General features: G+C 37.6%; 2 protein-coding genes across 2 annotated transcripts; one reads left to right on the top strand and one right to left on the bottom strand.

Annotated features, from left to right (window-relative positions):
* The first annotated feature begins 2,892 nt into the window (after nt 1-2,892).
* On the top strand, nt 2,893-3,849 carry LOC116900246 (olfactory receptor 1002). The gene has a single exon (XM_032901997.1). The coding sequence runs from the start codon at nt 2,893-2,895 to the stop codon at nt 3,847-3,849; it is 957 nt and encodes a 318-aa protein (XP_032757888.1).
* Nucleotides 3,850-21,999: 18,150 nt separating this feature from the next.
* On the bottom strand, nt 22,000-22,944 carry LOC116900245 (olfactory receptor 998-like). Its single transcript, XM_032901996.1, has one exon. The coding sequence runs from the start codon at nt 22,942-22,944 to the stop codon at nt 22,000-22,002; it is 945 nt and encodes a 314-aa protein (XP_032757887.1).
* Between the last annotated feature and the right edge of the window lie 1,976 nt (nt 22,945-24,920).

Here is a 24,920-nt window from a genome sequence, read left to right as displayed (position 1 = left end):
AGAATGGGGAAGGTGGGGTGGGAAAGAGAAGAGAAACTGTGGTCCAGATATAATATATGACAGAATAAATTAATTTAAAAAAATGAACAAGAAACCCTGTCTTGTAAAATAAAAATAAATAAGTAATAATTATCTTTTGTACTTGAAATTGTCTAAAGAGAATATATCTCATGTTAATTAGCTTGATTGAATATGTTCATAATATGCATATATGAAAATATAATATTGTATATAAATATTGCTATTCTGTATGTGGACGGTACTACATAAATGCTCCAGGAATGAGCTATTCACATCTATTTATCCATTTATTTATCATCTATAGCCTAATCTAGTAATAAAAATTTGTTAACAATTTCCTTATAGACCATATCTCTTGGGCTGCTAATTCCTTGAGGGAGTTGACACTAATTTATTTCCAATCTTTAGGAAACACTCTTCTATATGTAGAATTAAATGAGTGAGTGTCTTAATAAGGTTCAGCTTTAGGATGCTATTACACAGTCTTTAACCTTCTGGACAACCAGGAAACCTGAAGAGAGCTGGTGCATATTTTCAGGGTAATGCATTCTCATAAAGAACTATAAATTTGATAATTCTCTGTTAAATGAACAGGTAGTTTGTGGTGAATTCCTGCTGAAAATGGACTATTCGATATGCAGAGACTAGGTTACTAAAATGAATTCAGTGACCTGGGAAAGAGCCATTTGTGAGTTAAAGATGAAAAATAAATTAGTCAGTGATTGGCTATTTCACCTATTATTTTCACTTTAAGTGGCTTAATTAGAATGTATATTATAGCAGATTTCTGTTGAGGTAACTGGTATGGGACTTAGCCTAGGGCTAGTGCAATATGAAGAAAGATTTATTGGCTAACTAAATGTTAAAACTGAGACGTCTTGTTTTCAGTGGGATCTAATTTATTTGCTCATCCTAAACTTCTTCAATTATAATTAGAAAACAAACATACATCTAAATCATCTCATTTAAATTTTCAGTCTTCTAGTGCCCAAGGTGAGACTGGAAACATAAAGTCTAATGTGTTTTTATACAGCCAGGATATCATTTCACACAGCATTTCTTGTTCAACAAAGAGTTTAAAAGTATAATAATTGTCATAAAAATGTATGCATTCAACATCTTTAATGGAGGCGATTATATGAGACATGGTTTTGGCCATTATCATTTGCCTCACATTTTTTCTATAACTTTAATAGTGGCACTTCAAATGATTTGTTTCTATCTTTTGATCTAATAATGAAAATATATAAATGACTAGAAGTGAGTTGCTATGCCTAAAAAGCATAACAATTTTGAAACATTTTCAACCTAAGATAGTTTTCTGACAACTTCAATCATACTCCTCCAGGTGTTTTCTTCTCCCCTCCCATTGCCTTTGAAACTAGAAGTATTGGAAACTTTTCTCTTTGCTAGCTTTTAGTAAATCAAAACCATTTCCTCTTTTCCTACCAGAGATGAAGTCAGTAGACACCTAGTGGTAATTTCAAGCAATACAACCAAAGGTCATAGCACACCCTGAAGCATACTGTACCCTGGGGTTAATTTTGTACAATTTTTGAAATATCTATGGTTATTTCAACTTCACGTTCCTCCTCCTTACTTTTACTGTACTGTTCTTTCTTTACATGCACTGCTCCTCCATGTGATTTTACTCTTGCTAAATAAACACTGAAATTAAAAAAAAATATCATTGATGCTCAGAAAGTAAAAATGATAGTTATATTCTTGGCAATGCATCTATAATTTTTATCAGTGGTAAAGTAATGTATTCCATGAGTGTTTTGCATCATTTTTGATCATTAAATCACAAAGGTGGATTTGTTCAACAATCCCACAGCCAGGCACATTCCACACCCATGTAGATAAATGTAAGACATTTCTTCCATAGTCACAATATTACTGGCAAATAGAAAGTCATCTCACCAAAGTCATAAACTCTATGATGTTTCTGGCCTGGCTTTTTTTTTCAACTCACTGAAATGTTTTTGATATTTATTCATGTTGTTGCCTGTATCGTACTTGAATATTTCACCAACTTAAGGGAATTTTGATCATTTCACATTCTCAGCTAGTATATGTTAAACTTCAGTGAATGATTATGTATAGTTCACTATGTGGATATAAGTTATTTCTCTTGGATAAATGTGAATTGTCTGTTTATTCTTAAATCATTTGTTTTGTAGAAAGACCCTGTAAACAACCGATATTTAAGAATGGGGTCTTTGGTAAGCCACACAATATAGGAAGACTTATTGTATCATTAGATAGTTATGACCATGATATGAAAGACTTAGATGAGTTGGAGAATTCATGACAGAAAATGTATTGTGTAGTTGCATGAAACTTATTCAAATGGTTCAGCTCTTTTTCTTAGTATACTTTATATAGTTTAGACATTATAAATTAAATTATAGACGCATAAAGAGTTAGTTGTGCAGAGTAGGGATACAACACTTGCCTGTGATTAATCTGGTTAAGATAATCTAAATTCACTGAGTCACACAATTACTTTTTTCCTGTTTTTATTTTTTAATGTTTTCAATGTTTTGTAAAATATTTTTAGTTCATAAACAGGTGTCTTGAGACAGATATGCTAAGTTTGAAGTTAGAAAAATTTTATGACAGAATCTCCAAAGTTCATGCTATAGATCTAAAATTCGCATTAAAAAAATAAGAGTATACCAAAGAACTCAGTGAGGGTTCTTCCAGACTCAAAGGTGCCCAAACTCCAAAGACAGCATCCCTAATGACTAGCAGGAAAGAAAAGAGTAAAACTCAAGTTAACAAAACTAAAATTAACTACAAAACTTTATTTGTGAATCTACTGCATTGACAAATGCTGTCTTTGTCATAACAGATTGATCTACGGGAATGAAGCAAAGAAATCAAACTGTTGTGACTGAGTTCTTCTTCACTGGATTAACCTCCTCCTTGCAGCTCCAAATTGCCCTCTTTCTGACATTTCTCTGTGTTTATCTTGTAACTCTTCTGGGGAATCTGGGAATGATCGTTCTCATTCACTTGGACACTCGACTCCACATCCCCATGTACTTTTTTCTCAGCCACTTGTCCTTTGTGGATGCCTGCTCCTCTTCTGTCATCAGTCCTAAGATGTTGTCTGGCATCTTTGTGGATAAAAAGGTGATCTCCTTCTTGGGTTGTGCTATCCAGCTTTGTTTATTTAGTCAGTTTGTAGTCACAGAATGTTTCCTCCTGGCCTCCATGGCTTATGATAGGTATGTTGCCATCTGTAAACCCTTGCTGTATACATCCATCATGTCCCAACGGGTCTGTGTACAGCTAGTGGTAGGCCCTTACAGCATAGGCCTTATAAGCACTACGATCCATATTACCTCTGCATTTATCCTGCCATACTGTGGTCCAAATCTCATCAATCATTTTTTCTGTGACCTTCTTCCTGTTCTCTCACTGGCATGTGCAGATACTCAGATAAATAAACGTTTGCTTTTCATCCTGGCTGGTATCCTAGGTGTATTCAGTGGTATGATCATCTTGGTGTCCTATGTTTACATTGCCATCACCATCCTAAAGATTGGCTCTGCTGATGGGAGACGCAAAGCCTTCTCCACATGCTCTTCACATCTGACAGCTGTCTCTATCCTTTACGGAACTCTCTTCTTTATCTATGTACGTCCAAGTTCCAGCTTCTCTCTGGATATCAATAAAGTTGTGGCACTATTTTACACCACTGTAATCCCAATGCTGAACCCATTCATTTATAGCCTGAGAAATAAGGACGTCAAAGATGCATTCATCAGGACATTTGAAAAACAGTTTTGTTACAGTTTGCAAGATAAAATATTATAGACATAAGCATTATTAGATACCAGTTAAACTACTTCATTTTTTTGTCGTTCAGTAAGCAAGAGCTTAGAACTTTAAACTGAGTTGTTTGGGTTATATGATATATAACCTTAGCAATTATGACATCTTATAACTAGAAATAACTGATTATGCAGTTTTGAAAAATAAAACTTAGTAAGCAATTAACTTAATAATTTCCCAACTATGGCTTACATTTAAATTATCTTCTATAATAGGATAATGCATAAAGCTCAATGTTGAATCTGTTCCAGAAGAATGGGTAAAAATTATACTCATGTAGTATAATCCCTTTTATAAGCATTTTCATATTTGAAGTAGATATTTTAGAAAGAAGTTGTACATACACTGAAGGATCTGGTTATACTATCCTAGCAGCTTTTGGGATTATGCCAATATACCTTTGTATTCTATACCTAAGAAAAAAATGCATTGACTTTTACTACAGTGATAACTGCTATTTTGTTCTTCAACATAATGATAAATATCATTTCACTTTTGGATGCCTTCTAATTTGTTTATAATAATTATTTTTTACTTCAATGAAGTAATAATTTACTAAAACATTTTAAGAGAATTTATATATTTGAGATTATAATTCAATTACATCATTTATCCCTTCCCTTTCTTGCCTCTAAAACATCCGTGTATCCCTTCCTTGACCTCTTATATATTTAATTGTTGTTACATACATGCTCAGTCTTTATAATACTGCTTGTATATGCACATAGTGTGTGTGTGTGTGTGTGTGTGTGTGTGTGTGTGTGTGTGTTTTGTGCACGTGCGCTGACCATTTGGTATTCAATAACTAGTTGGTCCACTCTTCCCGAGGGAAGACTATTTCTCCCACCCATAGCAGTCCTTAGTTACTTACAGTTAGTTCGTTGTTACTGTAGAGACTTTGCGAGATTTCCCCCAACCACATTGTTACTGCTTTGGAAAACTTACATCCTTGTATTTTATATATATATGCTTCCTGATAGGACTCCCTGACACATCTGTTCACCTTGATGGAAATTTAGACTGATCTGTCATGAAATGTATGGTTATTGCATGTTTTCATAGAGAATTTATTTTAGTAAAACCAAAACTGTGCATTCTTTCTTGATTTTTTAACATGTGAATAACCATATCTAGCATTTAATAGGTCTAACACTCTCTAGTCCTTGGGACTTAGATCAGAAAAAGAATGTGTTTTGCTTATAGACTCGGGAAGAATATAAGAACAACAATTCAATTTTCAGCAATCAGATTACACAAATGGATAAGAACATTGAATAAATTGATTTGAGCATTTTCCAGTTCTTTTTCTTAGTTGTTTGTTTTTGAGATTGTTTTTAATTACAATATTTCTCCCTTTCCTTTCCTCCATCTAAATCTCCCACATATTCTTTCAAAATTCTCTTTCAAATTCATGGATTCTGATCATCAATTGTTTTTGAATGCCCATGTGTATTTGTATACACATGGATTCCCAAATATATTCTTAGTCCATACAATGTTATTTGTGTGTATGTTCTCAGGACTAACCATTTATTACTAGACAACCAATTAGTGTGCTCTTTCCTGTGGAAAGCCACCTTTCCCACTCCCTGCTTTTCTTAATTTCCTATAATTCTCTGTTTAGGGTTGAGTGTCAGTGGGCTTTTACCTGTCCACTTTGGCATAGCCATTGGTTTCATCCTTGTTCAGGTCACAATTGAGCCATCATGTTGGTGAGAGTTTATGAGTGTGGTTCATAAACTCTGATGTTACTAGGAGATACAACCTCACAGAAACTCCCTAATCCTCTGTCTCTTACAATCCTTCTTCCCTCTTCTGAAATGCTTCCTGAGCCTTAGGTATGAGAGCATCCATAGATGTGGTCACTGAGACTACAACTCTGCATTTAGATTGGTTGGGGTTTAGGTAGTGGTCCCTGTATGTTGAAAAGAGAAACACTCTTGATGAAATTGAAGACCACACTTATCTGTGGACATAAGAACAAGTGTTTCTAGATTATTCTTAGGTGTATTAGTGATTGTAGATTCTCCTCCAATAATTAGCACTGAATCGTTAGTTGGTCTTCCAGTACCAAGCATCATTTTCTTCTTATTGCGCATCTTAAGTATAACCAGAGAGTCATTGGTTACCACCAAGGTATGTGTGTGCCAGTACTATACTTTAGTGTTATTTTCCATGCTACTTGTTGGTGGGGTTCATGGTTGTCATTGATGAGTGGAAGTATTGTTTGCTTCCCTTCTTCAAAAACTTGCATGGCACCTTCTGGTACCATGAGAGCTAGTCCACAGGGAAAGAAAATTCAAGTGAGTTCTAGCTCAGGTCTTGGGAACCTATTTCTTGCATGTAGCAATAGGCACTTACCTTGCACCTCTAGGGAGTAAAAAGGCTACAGCCATAGGCTATATGTATTGAAGATGTACCTCTTAGATAGCCCTAAACAAAAACTCAAGAGGGGTTCTCATGTCTGGTGTTGGTGCTTTTGCTAGGTCTTTAACATTTTAGAGAGTGCTGTCAGGCAAGACGAGAAAAGTTTATTAAACTATACATGTATGTTTATTCACTGAATTATGTATATTACAAATTCACAATTTTGGTAAATAGTAGTATGATTCCTTTTTGTTATTTTAACTCCCTCCATTTTTTTCTTATATTTATTTCTTTTCCCACTTCTCAAAGGAGCTATTTGTTGCCTGTTTCTCCTATCAGATCAGTTGTGTCTTGGTCTTGATACTCCCTCTTTAGTCACCTTCCATCTTCTGTATTTACCTCCTTCTACCTTCTTAAAGAACCACCCATTTCCCATTTCTCCTGTAAGGATCACATCTGCCTTGCTATTCTCCTCTCTTGCTCACCCTACCCCATTCCAGCTGAAGTCGGGAATGAGACAGAGATGTTCACTTTCCCCACTCCTTGACTCTTTTCGTTTAGAAAAGCTTGTAAGCCTAGAAAATGTCTCTGCTTTTCATCCAGTGAGGCTAAGCTCTTTATTGCTCCCATATTACAAAATTTTGACTACATTTTTTCTTGGTCTTTAAACTTAGTTTGACACAGTTGAAGTTTGACAGTCTAGGCAAGCATGGGACTGCCAGAGGCATTCCCAAAAGACATGTACTCTTAAATTAGACAAAACAAGCACAACAATGCTCATTAGGAATCACTAATACTGAAAAAACAAAAACAACCTTTATTCCCAGTGAACCAAGAACAAACCATGTAAGAAATATCCATGACAGAGGTTGAAAACACAAATTTAACACACAAAATGTAGATGATGATAGTCTGTTTTCTGGTATTATTTGTGGTTAAATGCATGTACTGGCTCAGTAATAACTTACTAATATGTGCATTTAGGATTTGGGCATTTCCTGTTACTTCTTTTTTTTCTTTCCTTTTTTTCAGAGCTGGGTACCTAACCCAGGGCCTTGCGCTTTCTAGGCAAGTGCTCTACCACTGAGCTAAATCCCCAACCCCTTTCCTGTTACTTCTTGTTGTGCAAAGAGTTTACTATACAGACTGAAATCTAGCCTCTGTAAGCAAATATAATAGAACATTTTAGAATCACTCACACATTTGAATGTGAGAAGGCAATTTAGAGACTCTGGTAAGAGCAATGAGCATGATATTTTGTTTGCAATTACATGATTTGCACAAAGAAAGAAGCACATTTTCATGTTTGGAGGGTAAGCAATCTATTGCACTTGTGACAAGATCTTTCTAGCCAAAGACAACCAAAACTCAGACAAACACAGAGAAATAATAATGTCTTCTGCAACATGATAACACTTCCCATCTGCCATTAACATAAACATTGCTTATAAGACTGAGATTAGAATTAACAGAAACATGTTGCTTTAAGACTATTAGGTGAGGAATTTCAGCACTTGAAAGGGTGAAGGCAGATTGGAATTACAGTCATACCTGACCACAGGTGCTTGTTTATATACTTGTGGGTATGTGCTTGTGAATTCTATGCTAATAATTTTAGATCCCTATGTATTCCTGTCTGGGTTTGAGCTCACAGATACCTGTTTGTCTCTGCCTATTGAGTAATTTTCTCTCCCCATATCCATTCTGATCTTTTCAGACAGAACTCAATATGTCTCAAGACTGACCCATAACTCACGATGTAACCAAGGACAACTTTGTATGCCTGATCCTCCTGCTAGGAGTATCTCGCACTGCAGCTCTGTCTGGTCTAGAACTTGCAGAGATTCCCCATATGCTTTGGTTTCCCAAGGTCTGGAAGCAAAATTCTGTGCCACAAGGCCTAGGTTTTGTTTGCTTTGTTTATGGGTTTGTGGGTATTTATACTAGGATCTCACTTTGTAGCCCTGTCTGGCCTTTAAAACATTGTTTAAATCAGGCTGGCCTGGAACTCACAGTCATGTCTGCTTCTAACCTAGAAGTGATGGGCTTAAAGGTACTTAGCATCAAGCCTGGCACAATATTTTTTAAAATAAAGTTTTAGATTTATAGAAAGTGTTCATATAATAGTTATGTTGCCCTCACTCTCTACAATTTGAATGATTTGCCCTGCCACTCCAAGTCATGGAGTTTTATTTTGAAACCATAGCAATGAATAAAAGACATTTTTATATGTATTTATTTCATATGTATTAGTGTTTTGATAGCATGTATGTTTGTTTATCACATGCATGCCTGGTGCCTGCAGACAACAGAAAAACTCATCTGGATCTCCTGGAACTTCAGTTATTGACATGTGTAAGCTGCTATGTGGATGTTGGGAACAAACCCACGTCCCTCTACAAAAGAACCAATACTCTGAATATGGAGCTAACTCTCTAATCCCACATATTTATTCTGATTATTGTTTTTGTCTTTATGTGCCTTTCTAGAAACTAGGTTAGATAAAGTCATTAGGTGGAATCCCATGGATGCATTCTGGCGGCTTCCAGACAAGAATTTACAAATTATATCGGCTACTTGTATCTGTATCTCAACATTTAAATTATTAACAAGAATAAATTGATGGAAGTCAAACTTCAGTACCTCTATGGTGAAATAGATATGAAGAAACTATTTCTAGAAATAGGAGACCTAGTATTGGATATGTAGAAGCAATGTATGTTTGAACCCCTTCAGAACAACATAATTCGAAGCTGCTCTGAAAAATCAAAAATGAGAGCAGAGAAGAGCCAACTAGAAAGTAATCCATAAGGTCATTAAGTTTTTTGCTCATGTTGAACAGCATAAGAAAAAATTTTCTTTTTTTAATCAGAAAATCTACGTCTCCTTTTCTGACTAAAACAGATGAATATTAAAAGCGAGGAGCCCCATTTTTAATAGGGTTATTTGTCTCCTTGCAGTCTAACTTCGTGAGTTCTTTGTATATTTTGGATATAAGCCCTCTATCAGTTGTAGGATTGGTAAAGATCGTTGGTTGCCGTTTCGTCCTAACAACAGTGTCCTTTGCCTTACAAAAGATTTGTAGCTTTATGAGATCCCATTTGTCAATTCTTTTTTTTTTTTTTTTTGGTTCTTTTTTTTTTTTTTGGAGACTGGGGACCATACCCAGGGCCTTGTTAGGTAAGCGCTTTTTCCACTGAGCTAAATCCCCAGCCCCTCCATTTGTCAATTCTTGATCTTAGAGCATAAGCCATTGGTGTTTTTTTCAGAAATTTTTTCTGCAGTGCCCATGTGTTTCATCCCACTTTTTCTTCTATTAGCTTTGAGTGTATCTGGTTTGATGTGGGTCCTTGATCCACTTGGACTTAAGCTTTGTACAGGGTGATAAGCATGGATCGATCTGCATTCTTCTACATGCTGACCTCCAGTTGAACCAGCACCATTTGCTGAAAATGCTATCTTTTTCCATTGGATGGTTTGGCTCCTTTGTCAAAAATCAACTGACCATAGGTGTTTAGTTTCATTTCTGGGTTTTCAATTCTATTCCACTGGTCTATCTGCCTATCTCTGTACCAATACCATACAGTTTTTATCAATATTGGCTGTAATACTGCTTGAGTTCAGGGATAGTGATTCCCTCAGAAGTCCTTTTATTGTTGATGATAGTTTTAGCTATCCTGGGTTTTTTGTTATTCCAGATGAATTTGCAAATTGTTCTGTCTAACTCTATGAAGAATTGGACAAAGAATTCACAGCTGAGGAATGCCGAATGGCTGAGAAGCACCTAAAGAAATGTTCACCATCTTTAGTCATAAGGGAAACACAAATCAAAACAACCCTGAGATTCTACCTCACACCAGTCAGAATGTCTAAGATCAAAAACTCAGGTGACAGCCGATGCTGGCGAGGATGTGGAGAAAGAGGAATACTCCTCCATTGTTGGTGGGGTTGCAGACTGGTACAACCATTCTGGAAATCAGTCTGGAGGTTCCTCAAAAAATTGGACATTGAACTACCTGAGGACCCAGCTATACCTCTCTTGGGTATATACCCAAAAGATGTCCCAACAAATAACAAAGACACTTACTCCACTATGTTCATAGCAGCCTTATTTATAATAGCCAGAAGCTGGAAAGAACCCAGATGCCCTTCAACAGAGGAATGGATACAGAAAATGCGGTACATCTACACAATGGAATATTACTCAGCTATCAAAAACAATGACTTTATGAAATTCATAGGCAAATGGATGGAACTGGAAAATATCATCCTGAGTGAGGTCACCCAATCACAGAAAAACACACATGGTATGCATTCATTGATAAGTGGCTATTAGCCCAAATGCTCGAATTACCCTAAATGCACAGAACACATGAAACTCAAGAAGGATGACCAAAATGCAGATGTTTCACTCCTTCCTTAAAAGGGCTACAAGAATGCCCTTGGGAGGGGATAGGGAGGCAAAGTTTAGAACAAAGACTGAAGGAACACCCATTCAGAGCCTGCCCCACATGTGACCCATACATATAAAGCCACCAAACTAGATAAGATAGATGAAGCAAAGAAGTGCAGGCTGACAGGAACTGAATGTAGATCTCTCCTGAGAGACACAGCCAGAATACAGCAAATACATAGGAGAATGCCAGCAGCAAACCACTGAACTGAGAATGGGACCTCCATTGAAGGATTCAGAGAAAGGACTGAAAGAGCTTAAAGGGGCTCGAGACCCCATATGTACAACAATGCCAACCAACCATAGCTTCCAGGGACCAAGTCATTGCCCAAAGACTATACATGAACTGACCCTGGGCTCCAACTGCATAGGTAGCAATGAATAGCCTAGTAAGAGCACCAGTGGAAGGGGAAGCCCTTGGTCCTGCCAAGACTGAACCCCCAGTGAATGGGATTGTTGGGGGGAGGGCGGTAATAGGGGAGGGTAGGGAGGGGAACACTTATATAGAAGGGGAGGGGGAGAGGTTCGAGGAATATTGGCCTGGAAACCGGGAAAGGAATAACAATTGAAACGTAAATAAAAAATACCCAATTTAATAAAGATGGAGGGAAAAAAATTAAAAGCAAGGAGCTTCAAACTTATTTCAAGATTCAAAATACTCATAGAGCATTACAACAATTCTAGGGAGAGTAAAACATAAAGAAATTTAATTTCAAATGATATATATATATATATATATATATATCCAAATTCATACACTAAAGATTAGTAATGATGGTTATGGACAACTTTTAGTTCTTATACAAAGAGTGCCATAATATCATTCAACAAGATATGAATAATACAATGGCAAACCTGTCATCTTATACATTGTTGTATCCACTATCTCACATGATATGATTTGGGAATGCAGAATCATATCTACTTGAAGGTCTTAGAGAAACCAATAACATGACTCTCAAATTTATGCCAACATTATTAATGAAATCAGTTCTAGAATTAAGTGGTAAATTTTTCCACCTTAACTATAAAATTGTCCCTCACTACTCTGTCCTTCAAACCAGTACTTCTGTCCTAACCAAACTTTCCTACCTCAATGTCACCACTCATCCTGCCAATTCATCATCATTTGACCCCATTATTTTAAGGTATCTTACTTAAAAATAATCGTGAAATTTCTGAAAATGCCCTGACTTCCTAGATTGCTGGGTTATCTAGATCTCCACAAGATAACATACTTTGACCCACATTGCAAACATAAGAAAACCACCCAAGCATTTACAGTGTTTGTCATCTAATAATAGAGACCAGTGAAGCATAGCAGAAACTTAATTTTGAAGGCTAAGTTACTCCAGCATTATTCTTTGTATTCAGCATTGTTTGAACTATGAAATCTTTTGTGGGTCCATGTGTATTAGGATAGGGTTGTTGTTGTTGTTGTTGTTGTTGTTGTTGTTGTTATCGTTGTTGTTTTATTTCTATAAGGAATAAGCTTTTGTTTGGAATTACACTAAATCTGTAAATAGCTTTTGGCAAAATGGTCATTTTTCACAATGTTATTTCTATGAGCATGAGCATAGGATTTTCTAGCATCTTTCTCTGCCTCTTTCTTCAGAGACTTAAAGTTTTCATTATAGAGGTTCTTCACAAACCTTGACTAGGATAATATACATATATATATATATTCATATATATATTCTTTTTCCTTCCATAATTTATTTTTTATTCACTCTATATACCAATCCAGACATCCCTCCTCCCTCTATTCCCAGTCCTGCCCTTACAAATCCCTCCCCTCATTTTCTTTCTCCTTCTCTTAAGAGAAGGGGAAGCCATCCCTTGCATGCCACCCCACCCTGGGACATCTATTCCGAGAACAACTAAGCATATCCTCTACCACTGAGGCCCAACTAGGCAGTCCAGGTAGCAGAAGAGTATCCAACGGCAGACAGCAGAATCAGAGACAGCCTCCAACCCCCACACTACATGAAGGCCAAGCTATACATCTGCTACAAGCCTGTAGGGGTTCTAGATCCATCCCCTGAATACTCTTTGATTGGTAGTTTAGTCTCTGTGAGCTGCCATGGGCCCAGATTAGTTGACTCTGTAGGTCTTCTCATGTCCTTGTCCTCTCCAGCTCACTCATTTCTGCCTCCACTCTTCCACAAAACTCCCTGAGCTCTGTCTGATGTTTGGCTGGGGTTTTCTGCATTTGTTTCCATCTGCTGATAGATGAAGCCTCTCAGGAGACAGTTATACTAGGGTCCTGTCTACAAGATAGCAGAGTATCATTAATCATGTCAGGGGTTGTCTCTCTCCTTTTATGTAGCCAGTATGATTGTAATACCAATAACACCAAAACCTGGCAAAGAAACAACCAGCACCACCAAAAGCACAAGTGAGAAAACTATAGGATAATATTCCTGATGACTTAGACTCAAAACAAAGAGGTTAAGTAAAATGCTTTCGAACAGAATGCAGATATGCATCAAAAAGGTTTTGATGGTCAAGTAGTTTTATTCCTGTCTTGTTCCTGACTTCAGTGCGAGTTATGATGATTTTGGCTATAGGGTTCTCATGTACAGTTTTTATTACCTAATACATGCTCCTTCTAGTCCTATATTCTTACAACAGACACCAGAGAAATTCAGAATAACAATGAAATATTTTATATATTATACTAAACTGTAAATATAAAAGAAATGGATGAATTTCTAGATTTAACCAAACCATAAAAATTAAGCATGAAGGAACTTAAACAGACCCATAAGAAGTAAAGAGATAGAAATAGTAATAAAAAGCCTTTTATTAAAAAAAACAAATAAATAAAGGTCCTGGGCTACTTGGATTCACAGCAGAATTCTACCAGACAATTAACTAAGATCTTAAACTATTCAAGGAATCAGCTCTTAGTTTCATTGATTCTTTGTGTTGTTTTCTTTGTCTCAATTCAATAGATTTTGCTCTGATTTTTTTTAATTTATTACTATTATCTGGATTTGAGCTTGGTCTATTCTTGGTTTTCTAACTTTTTGAGTTGCACTATTAAGTTTCTATTACTTTTTCTGAATTTTAAATATAGACACCTCTAAGTAAAATTTTCTCAGAGGACTGCAATCAATATGTCCCAGAATTTTTGTTTTGTTATGTTTTCATTTCCACTTAGTTCCAGAAAATTTTACTTCTTTCTTGATTTCTTCTTTGACATACTCATTACTCAATATTAAGTTGTTTACTTTTCATGAGTTTGTGTATTTTGTTTTATTTTGTTCATCTGTTTGTTCTCAATATTATGTGTTGTTGCACTGTGGTTAATAATAATACAGAAAGAGTGATTTCAATATTTTTGGAGTTGTAAATAATAGTTTTGTAACTCGAAATATGCTCTATTTTAGAAAAGCTTCCTTCTGATGTAGAATAAACTGTGTCTTCTGTATTATTTGTGTGGAATATTTTGTAGATATTTAGTTAAGTTCATTTAATGTATGCTGTCAAATAATTCTGATTTTTCTTTGTTTAATTTTTGTCCAGATGACCTGATTTTTGGAGAATGTGGGATTTTTAAAAGCACCTACTATTAATGGATTGATGAAAAGATGTGTCTTTAAATCCAGTAGTACCTTTTTAAAATGAAATTGGGCACCCCCGAGTTTGATGCATATATGTTTCCAATAGTAACATCATCTTTGTTAATTGTTATCTCGATTAAAGTAAAGGGTCACTCTTTATCTAGCCTGGTTAGTTTTAATTTGAAATCAATTTTATAAGATATTAAGATAGTGATGTGTGTGATTCTGTGTTGTGCTTCATCCCTTGGGGTGTCCAGGGACTGTTGCATACCAATGAGAGAAGATGAAGCAGATCTTGGACCAAGCAGCTCAGCAGAATCTCAGGCCATCTGTGAGTGATGAGAGAAATAAAAGCTTTTTCCGAGGATTTTAAAGTTATAGCTCTCTTAGAAGATATTCAATGAAAGAGAACTCCTAGATGATATTCAGTGACACAGCTTGTGCTCTTTATTTGGGGTAAACAAAGACTAAATAAACCTTGGACAGTAGGAAGGGATTTTTAGGCTGGAGCTTAACATACTGGGAATGTCTAATTTGCATGGATAGGCAATCCAAATATTCCAGGTGCTTTCTGAGCAGGTTCTCATCTGCAGAGAGAAAGTTGAACCTGTAATTTTGCCACGGACTATATGACATTCAACAAGTATAAAATATGAGGTCTGGCTGCCCCATCAGGCAGAAAAGAGGAAGCTTCTCTAAGAGAAAGGAGTCCTCCATTTGCACTAAGCTCGGGAAAGCTATCCAGTCATGGTAGGCTACAATCTTATTAGTGGAGTACAACAGACGTGTGCTTGGCTGGAGTACTTTTGCCCATCCTTTTACTCTAAGGCATTACCTAGCTCTAAGTTTAAGATGTGTTTCTTTTAGAGGAAAAAAAAATGTATTAGGCTTCTGGAGCCATTCAATCTGCCTATGTCTTTTGATTGGACAATTAATACTATTGCTATGCAAATTTTTTACTTAAATTGTGTCAACTGTGATTATTATGATGCTGATTTTCTTTATCATTTGTGTTTTCCATAGCAAATTGTCTTTAATACTTATGCCTTCATAATGATATCATTTAATCTGAAGATATCTGTCTAGTTAAATGTCTCTCAAAATGCCATACTAGCCACAGTACAGATAAACATCCATTTACACAAACAATTGTTATATTAGAGGTTCTAATGAGACACGTGCAGATTAGATAATTTAAGATAAATTGTATTCACATTCATTTACTATATATAGCTCAAGACATATGAAATACAACACACTGACACTTAAGTAGCTAGATCGTAATGGAGAATTATCAGAGAAGAAAGTTCAGAAATGAAATGGGAAGAATAATGTCTTAGGGTTTACAATGATTGAAGAGATACCATTGCCAAGACAATTATTATAAAGGCAAACATTTACTTGGGGCCAATTTACAGTTATAGATGTTCAGTTCATTAATATCAAAGCAGGAAGCATGGTAATATTCAGTCAGACATGGTGCTAGAGGAGCCGAGAGTTCTATGTCTTGACTCTTGGCAGGAAGAAGACTCTTCTGCAGCCAGCCAAAATGGGAATTGCACAGTGGGTAGAGCTTGAGCATAGGAACCCCCCAAAGCCTGCTTATAGAGTGACATACCTCCAACAATACCACAATGCTTAATAGTGCCACTTACCCTGGGCCAAGCATATTCAAACTACCACAGGTAAAATGGTGTATTATGGTGGTGGTTGTGGGGACTTTTACAGATTCAGAACCAAGGGCCATACTTGAACACCACACCAAAGTGATATTAACAATGAAAGAGAAATAGTATGTTGCTAAGCTTGCCAGATGAGAAGGCAACACATCCCATCCTAACAATACTATCTCAGCCCAAATACCAAAGTTCACAGAAGGCAGCAGAAGCAGTTCTGTTACTAATAACTACATACAAAGATATAGGAGGTCTTGTGAAACTCAAAACATGGTGAGAAAAGAAGCACAGTGAAGTTCATGTAAGCCAAAGCTGAGCAAGTCCATGTAATTTGCCACCAAGAATTGCACATATTTTGAGAAGTTTCTTGTTTCTACTTCCTAATAAAGAACTAACCCAGCTATACATCTCCTGGGCATATACCCAAAAGATGTTCCATCATTTCACAAGGACATGTGCTCCACTGGCTCATAGAAGCTTTATTCATAAAAGCCAGGAACTGGAAACATCTCAGATGTCTCTCAACTGGATAATGGATACAGAAAGTATGATACATCTACACAATGGAATACTATTCTATTAAAAACAGGGGCATATTCTACCAAAAGCTATCTACAGATTCAGTGCAATACCCATCAAAATACCAATCCAATTCTTCGAAGAGTTAGACAGAACAATTGGCAAATTCATCTGGAATAACAAAAACCCAGGATAGCTAAAACTATCCTCAACAATAAAAGGACTTCAGGGGGAATCACTATCCCTGAACTCAAGCAGTATTACAGAGCAATAGTGATAAAAACTGCGTGGTATTGGTACAGAGACAGACAGATAGACCAATGGAACAGAATTGAAGACCCAGAAATGAACCCACACACCTATGGGCACTTGGTTTTTGACAAAGGAGCCAAAACCATCAAATGTAAAAAATATAGCATTTTCAGCAAATGGTGCTGGTTCAACTGGAGGTCAACATGTTGAAGAATGCAGATCAATCCGTGCTTATCACCCTCTACAAAGCTTAAGTCCAAGTGGATCAAGGACCTCCACATCAAACCAGATACACTCAAACTAATAGAAGAAAAACTAGGGAAGCATCTGGAACACATGGGCACTGGAAAAAATTTCCTGAACAAAACACCAATGGCTTATGCTCTAAGATCAAGAATCGACAAATGGGATCTCATAAAACTGCAAAGCTTCTGTAAGGCAAAGGACACTGTGGTTAGGACAAAACGGCAACCAACAGATTGGGAAAAGATCTTTACCAATCCTACAACTGATAGAGGCCTTATATCCAAAATATACAAAGAACTCAAGAAGTTAGACCACAGGGAGACAAATAACCCTATTAAAAATGGGGTTCAGAGCTAAACAAACAATTCACAGCTGAGGAATGCCGAATGGCTGAGAAACACCTAAAGAAATGTTCAACATCTTTAGTCATAAGGGAAATGCAAATCAAAACAACCCTGAGATTTCACCTCACACCAGTGAGAATGGCTAAGATCAAAAACTCAGGTGACAGCAGATGCTGGCGAGGATGCAGAGAAAGAGCAACACTCCTCCATTGTTGGTGGGATTGCAGACTGGTACAACCATTCTGGAAATCAGTCTGGAGGTTCCTCAGAAAATTGGACATTGAACTGCCTGAGGATCCAGCTATACCTCTCTTGGGCATATACCCAAAAGATGCCCCAACATATAAAAAGGACACGTGCTCCACTATGTTCATCGCAGCCTTATTTATAATAGCCAGAAGCTGGAAAGAACCCAGATGCCCTTCAACAGAGTAATGGATACAGAAAATGTGGTACATCTACACAATGGAATATTACTCAGCTATCAAAAATAATGACTTTATGAAATTCGTAGGCAAATGGTTGGAACTGGAAAATATCATCCTGAGTGAGGTAACCCAATCACAGAAAAACACACATGGTATGCACTCATTGATAAGTGACTATTAGCCCAAATGCTTGAATTACCCTAGATGCCTAGAACAAATGAAACTCAAGACGGATGATCAAAATGTGAATGCTTCACTCCTTCTTTAAAAGGGGAACAAGAATACCCTTGGCAGGGAATAGAGAGGCAAAGATTAGAACAGACACAGAAGGAACACCCATTCAGAGCCTGCCCCACATGTGGCCCATACATATACAGCCATCCATTAGACAAGATGGATGAAGCAAAGAAGTGCAGGCCGACAGGAGCCGGATTTAGATCGCTCCTGAGAGACACAGCCAGAATACAGCAAATACAGAGGCGAATGCCAGCAGCAAACCACTGAACTGAGAATAGGATCCCCGTTGAAGGAATCAGAGAAAGAACTGGAAGAGCTTGAAGGGGCTCGAGACCCCATATGTACAACAATGCCAACCAACCAGAGCTTCCAGGGACTAAGCCACTACCTAAAGACTATACATGGACTGACCCTGGACTCTGACCTCATAGGTAGCAATGAATATCCTAGTAAGAGCACCAGTGGAAGGGGAAGCCCTGGGTCCTGCTAAGACTGAACCCCCAGTGAACTAGACTGTTGGGGGGAGGGCGGCAATGGGGGGAGGATGGGGAGGGGAACACCCATAAAGAAGGGGAAGGGGAGGGATTAGGGGGATGTTTGCCCGGAAACTGGGAAAGGGAATAACACTCGAAATGTATATAAGAAATACTCAAGTTAATAAAAAAAAAAAGGGGGGGGTGGCATTGTGAGTTTTGCAGGCAAATAGAAAGAACTAGAAAATATCATCTTGAGCGAGGTAACCCAGACCCAAAAAGACATGCATGATATGTACTCACAGAGAAGTGGATATTAGCCATAAACTACAGAATGCCCATGGTACACCCCAGAGACACAAAGAAGTTAAATAAAAAGGAAAGCCCAAGGAAGGATGCTTGAACCACACTTCGAAGGGAGAAACAAAATAGTCATAGAAGGTAAAGGTGGGGAGGAGAATGAAGAGGCAGGATCAGGTGTGGTGAGAGATAGAGGCCCAGTAGGTCAGGATGAATTGAAATCTGCAGCTTGTGAGGAATCTGAAGATGTCTCAGAGATCTGGGATATCGGAGGCTCCCAGGAGTCAATACATTAGTTTAGATGCCTAACAGTGGGGACATGGGACCTGAAGAGACCAAGTCCTGTAGCCAGGCAGTACCCTGAGTGGAGGGATAAGGACACCCACCATATAAAACTTTTGAACCAAAATTTGTCCAAAAGAAATGCAGGTGTAGAGCGGAGACTGAAGGAATGGCCAATCAATATCTGGCCCAACTTCAATCCCATCCCCTGGGCAAGCACCAACTCTTGACCCCATTAATGATACTCTGTTGTCCTTGCAAACAGGTGCCTAGTATAACTGTTCTACCCAGCAGAGGACTGAAACAGATGCATATACCACAGCCAAACATTGGACAAAGGTCAGGACTCTTAAAAAAGAGTTGGGAGAAGGATAGAAAGTCCTGAAGGGGTTAAGAATCCCACAGGGAGACAAACAGAGTCAACTAACAGGGACCCATGGGAGCTCTCAAAGTCTGAGCCACCAACCAAAAATCATACTGAGACGAGAAGGAGGCCCCCAGTACATATGTATCAAACATGCAGCTCTGCCTCCATGGCAGCCTTGTCTGGTCTTAGTGAGCAAGGATGTGCCTAATCTGGCAAAGAATTGATAGGCCAGGGTCAGGAGGATACCTAGGGAGCCCCACCCTCTCAGAGGAGAAGTACAGGGGTATGGGGGTATGGAGGCATGGCCCGTGTGTAGGAAGATCTGAGAAGGGGAGCAGCATTTGAGATGTAGATAGATAGATGGATGGATGGATAGATAGATAGATAGATAGATAGATAGATAGATAGATAGATAGATAGATAGATGATAGATAGATAGATAGATAGATAGATAGATAGATAGATAGATAGACATAAAAAAAGAACCCAAAACAGAAAGACAGAAAGTAAAATAAAATGAACAAGACTTTCTCTCGTGTATTGAGTGATTTTTTTACTCTCATTTCTGTTCATTGTCTACTCTTTTATTTTCCAAGTTAACTATTTTTAACCTTTTGCTTATTTCTGTAAAGATACTTTATGAATGTTATTAGTGATGGACTTTGCAAGCAGAATTGTTTTTATTGTATTTTATTTGACATGTTTTGACCTATCATTTGTAACTTTTGAGTTTTCTTTCTACATTAATAATTATTCATAGTCAATCTAAAAAAAATGGCAGTAACTGCCAGCAACACAACAGTATAGAGAAGTCTGAGAGGCCATTAGAGGCTCTAAAAGACAATGGGGTGGTTGGGGGATTGGGAAGTGGTCTGTGAAGAGAGTCTTCAGGTCCCACAATAGTTCCAGAACAACTATGAAAAAAGGGGCAAGTAATATGGGAAGATGCTTTTAAAAAGTGGACTCACAAAATTGGACCGTAAGCTGGAGGACCATGCATTGAGAATATATACTGTTTACAGCCCTATTTCACTCAGTGGGCTGCAAGCACAAAGATAAAGCCCAATGAGCCATGTGACTCATAATGCTGGCTGTTAGAATCAACAACCAGGAAAGTGTAGGGCCCTAGAGCTCCTGCAAAAGCAGGTCAAAACTGAATAGGGCCTCATTAAACCTGCCTGCCACTCCCAGCATGGAGTCACTGTGGCTGCAGCCTGTGCTGTTTGCCCTGCTAGTAGACAGAAAACAGAGTCACTACCTGTAGCCTATTAGCACAGTTGAACCCTGTGAGCCTTAAGGCGACTGATATGCAAGGCAGGGAGGTGTCCTGCAGCTCCCCAGATGCCCTGTCTAACCCCAACATCAACCTCACTCTGAGCAACAGCAGGATATCAGAGACCAGTCTCAATGATGGTCCAGTATATAAGGTGCCTCAGAAACTGGAAACCAGAGACCTTGCACCAAACCAATGAGGGATTGAAATAAAAATTTGCATTTAAAGCTCTCTGGGCCAAAACAAACTATGTGACACACTTCAGTTTCCAATGCTGCTATGACAAACTTATGGAGAGTTGGGAAAGACAAAGGAATGGAGTTGTGTTGAATGGTGCAAGAGGTTCATGTGAATATCCTTGGTCTTATGGCAGCAAGGCACCATGTCTGAGTTTGTTGTTCTACTACAAGCAGGAGTCATTTCGATGTCCATGGCCATGTAGCTCTCTATAATTGATGGCTTCTAGCAAGGATAAGGGTGAGCAAGGACTCAAGGGGTTAGCCACTGGAAATTTGAGCATCCTCCAGTGAGTATATAGAGTATATAGGCAACACAAATTAGACCTTCTTTTTCTTCTTCTTCTTCTTCTTCTTCTTCTTCTTCTTCTTCTTCTTCTTCTTCTTCTTCTTCTTCTTCTTCTTCTTCTTCCTCTTCCTCTTCCTCTTCTTCTTCTTCTTCTTCTTCTTCTTCTTCTTCTTCTTCCTCTTCCTTCTTCCTCTTCCTCTTCTTCTTCTTCTTCTCTTGCTCTTCCTCTTCCTCTTCCTCTTCCTCTTCCTCTTCTTCTTCTTCTTCTTGTTCTTGTTCTTGTTCTTGCTCTTGTTCTTGTTCTTCTTCTTCCTCTTCTTCTTCTTCTTCTTCTTCTCCTCTCCTCCTCCTCCTCTCTCCTCTTCTTCCTCCTCCTCCGCCTCCTCCTTCTTCTTCTTCTTCTTTTGCTGCCCTCCTCCTTTTTTTTCTTTTTTTTTTTTTTTGGAGGGGGGTAAAGGTCACAAGGTGGAGGTATATATCTGCGAGGACTGGGAAATCAGTGTGATCAGGGTTCACAATGTGAAATTCCAAATACGCCATAAAAATTTTATGAAAAATAATCAAACATTTTTATAAATATTCACCCAAGTTATCTTCTAGTATTTAATTGTATTTCTTCTCAATCCACATCTATATTGTGCGAGGAATGTCACATCCCAAAAAAAAAAACAGAGTATAAAAATATGTAAGAATATCTTAACTTTTCAAACAGAATAAAAATTACATTACCAGGTTCATCATGTAGCCTCTGATTCACATTTCAGTGTTCTTTAACATAAAGTTTATGCCTACATTTTAGGATTCACACAAAGAGAATTCTCTTAAGCACCTGTTAAAAAGTTCTTCCTCTCCAATATTCTCTTAAATGCATTTTTCACTTCTTTGTTCCTCAAGCTATAAATAAGGGGATTCAACATGGGAATCACCACAGTATAAAATAAAGAGATCACTTTGTTAATATCCAGGGAAGTACTTGCATTAGGTCGAACATAGATGAAGAAAAGAGTGCCATAAAGAATTGAGACAGCTGTCAGGTGAGAAGAACATGTGGCAAAGGCTTTCTGTCTCCCGTCAGCAGTCTTGATCTTCAAGATAGCCACCAGGATGCACATGTAGGAGAAGATGATTATCAAGCCACTTGGAACTCCTATCACTCCAGCCATGACAAAAAGCACCACCTTGTTAATCCATGTGTCAGCACATGCTAATGAAAGCAGCGGGGAAACGTCACAGAAGAAATGATTGATGGTATTTGAACCACAGAATGGTAAGCGAAAGGTCATGGTTGTATGAGTTGTGATGTTTATAGCAGCTAGAAGATAAGGTCCTATGACAAACTGAATACAGACCTTCTTGGACATGATGAGAGTATACAGTAAGGGCTTACAGATGGCTGTATACCGGTCATATGCCATGGCAGCCAGGAGGAAACAATCAGTTGTCACAAAGAGACCAAAGAACCACATCTGTGCTGCACAGCCCATAAAAGAGATGGCTTTGTTCTCCACAAAAATGTCACACAGCATCTTGGGAGCTACACAAGAAGAAGAGCACACATCTACAAAGGCCAGCTGGCTGAGGAAAAAGTACATAGGTGTGTGTAGCCTTGGGTCCACCCATATGAGATTGATCATACCCACATTACCTGCCAGGGTGACAAGATAAATGAAGAAAAACATGATGAAGAGGACAATCTTCTGATGGAGGTAATCTGTAAGGCCCAGGAAGAAAAATTCAAGCACTGTGGTCTGGTTCTTTTCTTCCATTGGTCAATTAGAATCTATCAAAAGAATAAGAATTACCAAGGTAACCCAGACCCAAAGGACAGGCATGATAGGAACTAGCATAAGCATTCTCTGAGAGACCACACCCAGCAGGGGGCCAAAAAAGAAGCAAATACACACAGTCAAACATTAGATGGAGATCGGGTACACTTATGGAAGAGTTGGAGGAAGGATTGAAGGCCCTGAAGGGGATGGGAACCCCACAGGAAGACTAACATGGTCAACCAACCAGGATTCGTGGAAGCTCTCAGAGACTGAGCCAAAGAACAGGCTGGAACAAAGGCCCCTGGCACGTTCGTAGCAGACAGGTAGCTTAGTCTTCATGTCTGCCCTATCTGGCCTCAGTGAGAGAGGAAAACCCTAATCTGGCAAAGACTTGATGTGCCAGGGTCAGGGGATACTGGGGGGAGGGGAGTCCCATTCTCACAGAGGAGAAGGGCAGGGGGAAGGAAGAAAAGGACTTGATGAGGGAGAGATCAGGAGGGAGAGCAGCATCTGGTATGTAAACAAATTAATTAATTTTAAATAAGAATAAGAATTACCAACTTCAGTCAAGTAATATTTGATATCAGTGGCAGATTGTCCTCAATAGGTCTATTATAGGTAACTTGGCAACACTGTTGAACTGTATAGATAATGTTCCCAGCACAAGATGTAGGTAGGCAGCCATGCAAAAATACTATGCAGACTTCAGGAATTTACCCTTAATTCTTTGGTTCTGTGCCTTCCCTCTCATCAAGTATTTTCTACCATGCAATATAAAGTTCTCTTACATTTTATAATTATGTTTGACATGATAAACTATTCAGAATAGTTAAAAACTATTCTGTTTTAACTTACTATGTAAAATGTATTTAATTATAATCACTACAAGCTACAGTAATTTTTTAATATAGCCTTACCTTACCTCTGTAACGTATGATTGGAAATATTGAACTGAGAAATAATACTCTTAAGTTTTATGTCTAGGAGGTTGTGCAAACATACTACAAAACCTTAAAGGTGCCATATCCTTGAATTCTTTGGATCGTGTATGCCTATATGAATCAAATATACATAAATCCTTCAGATTATCAAATAACATTTAAATGATATTCAAATTACTGTGTTTAGTAATAAAATTAGAATAGATTATGGTAATAAAGTTCTGCTCTTAGAAATATAGAACATAATTCTTGCCACATATGTTTAAAACAGCATTAGAAAATGGAGAAAATTGAGTGAGTAGTGGGGTGGTAGAAATGTCTCCAACTGCTTAGTTACAGCCAAAGAATGTGCTGTCAGCAAATGACATCAGTGTTTTGCTTCCTCACATCAACAAAGCTAACAAATGTTGATAAAATTTGTAATGAAATTGTATATGGAAGAAGTATCTACTGAGTTAAAACAACTAAAAGATTGCAAGATTCCCAATATCTTATATAAATTCCTAGATCCAAATTACAAAATCAATTTAATATACAGAAGATTTCAAATGTGTATTTTGCAATTATGACTAACAATAAAAGTTTTGTGCATATCCATGTATAATGTAGTGTTTTGAAACACACATATTGTGGGACAGTCATCCTAATTACTATGAGAATGTGGGAATATATATTAATTATATATATTATATTAAACAATAATATATATATATTGTTGTCACATTTTGTTCATACTTGTGAAGGATACAAAAAAGTGTTTAAGATCACTTGAACCCTTGTAGAATTTTTCAAGAATATATACATCCTTATTAAAAAATGAGGCAAATCAGTTCAGAAAATGTGGCACATACCAGTGATTTAGTCAATGTGAAAAAATGCAGGAACTACAGAGGTACTTGTGTTTTCAAAGTTTGAACTGAACCTGCTATTTCTCCTCAACCTGTGTTTCAAGCACAATCTATAGTCTAAAATGCAATACACTCACATCCAATCTATGGTCTAAAATGCAATAGACTCACATCCAATCTATGG

This window comes from Rattus rattus, chromosome 5 (assembly GCF_011064425.1).
Source record: "Rattus rattus isolate New Zealand chromosome 5, Rrattus_CSIRO_v1, whole genome shotgun sequence".
Classification (NCBI taxonomy): domain Eukaryota; kingdom Metazoa; phylum Chordata; class Mammalia; order Rodentia; family Muridae; genus Rattus; species Rattus rattus.
Note: the sequence above shows the minus strand (reverse complement) of the source record. Positions and strands in the feature narration are given on the sequence as shown.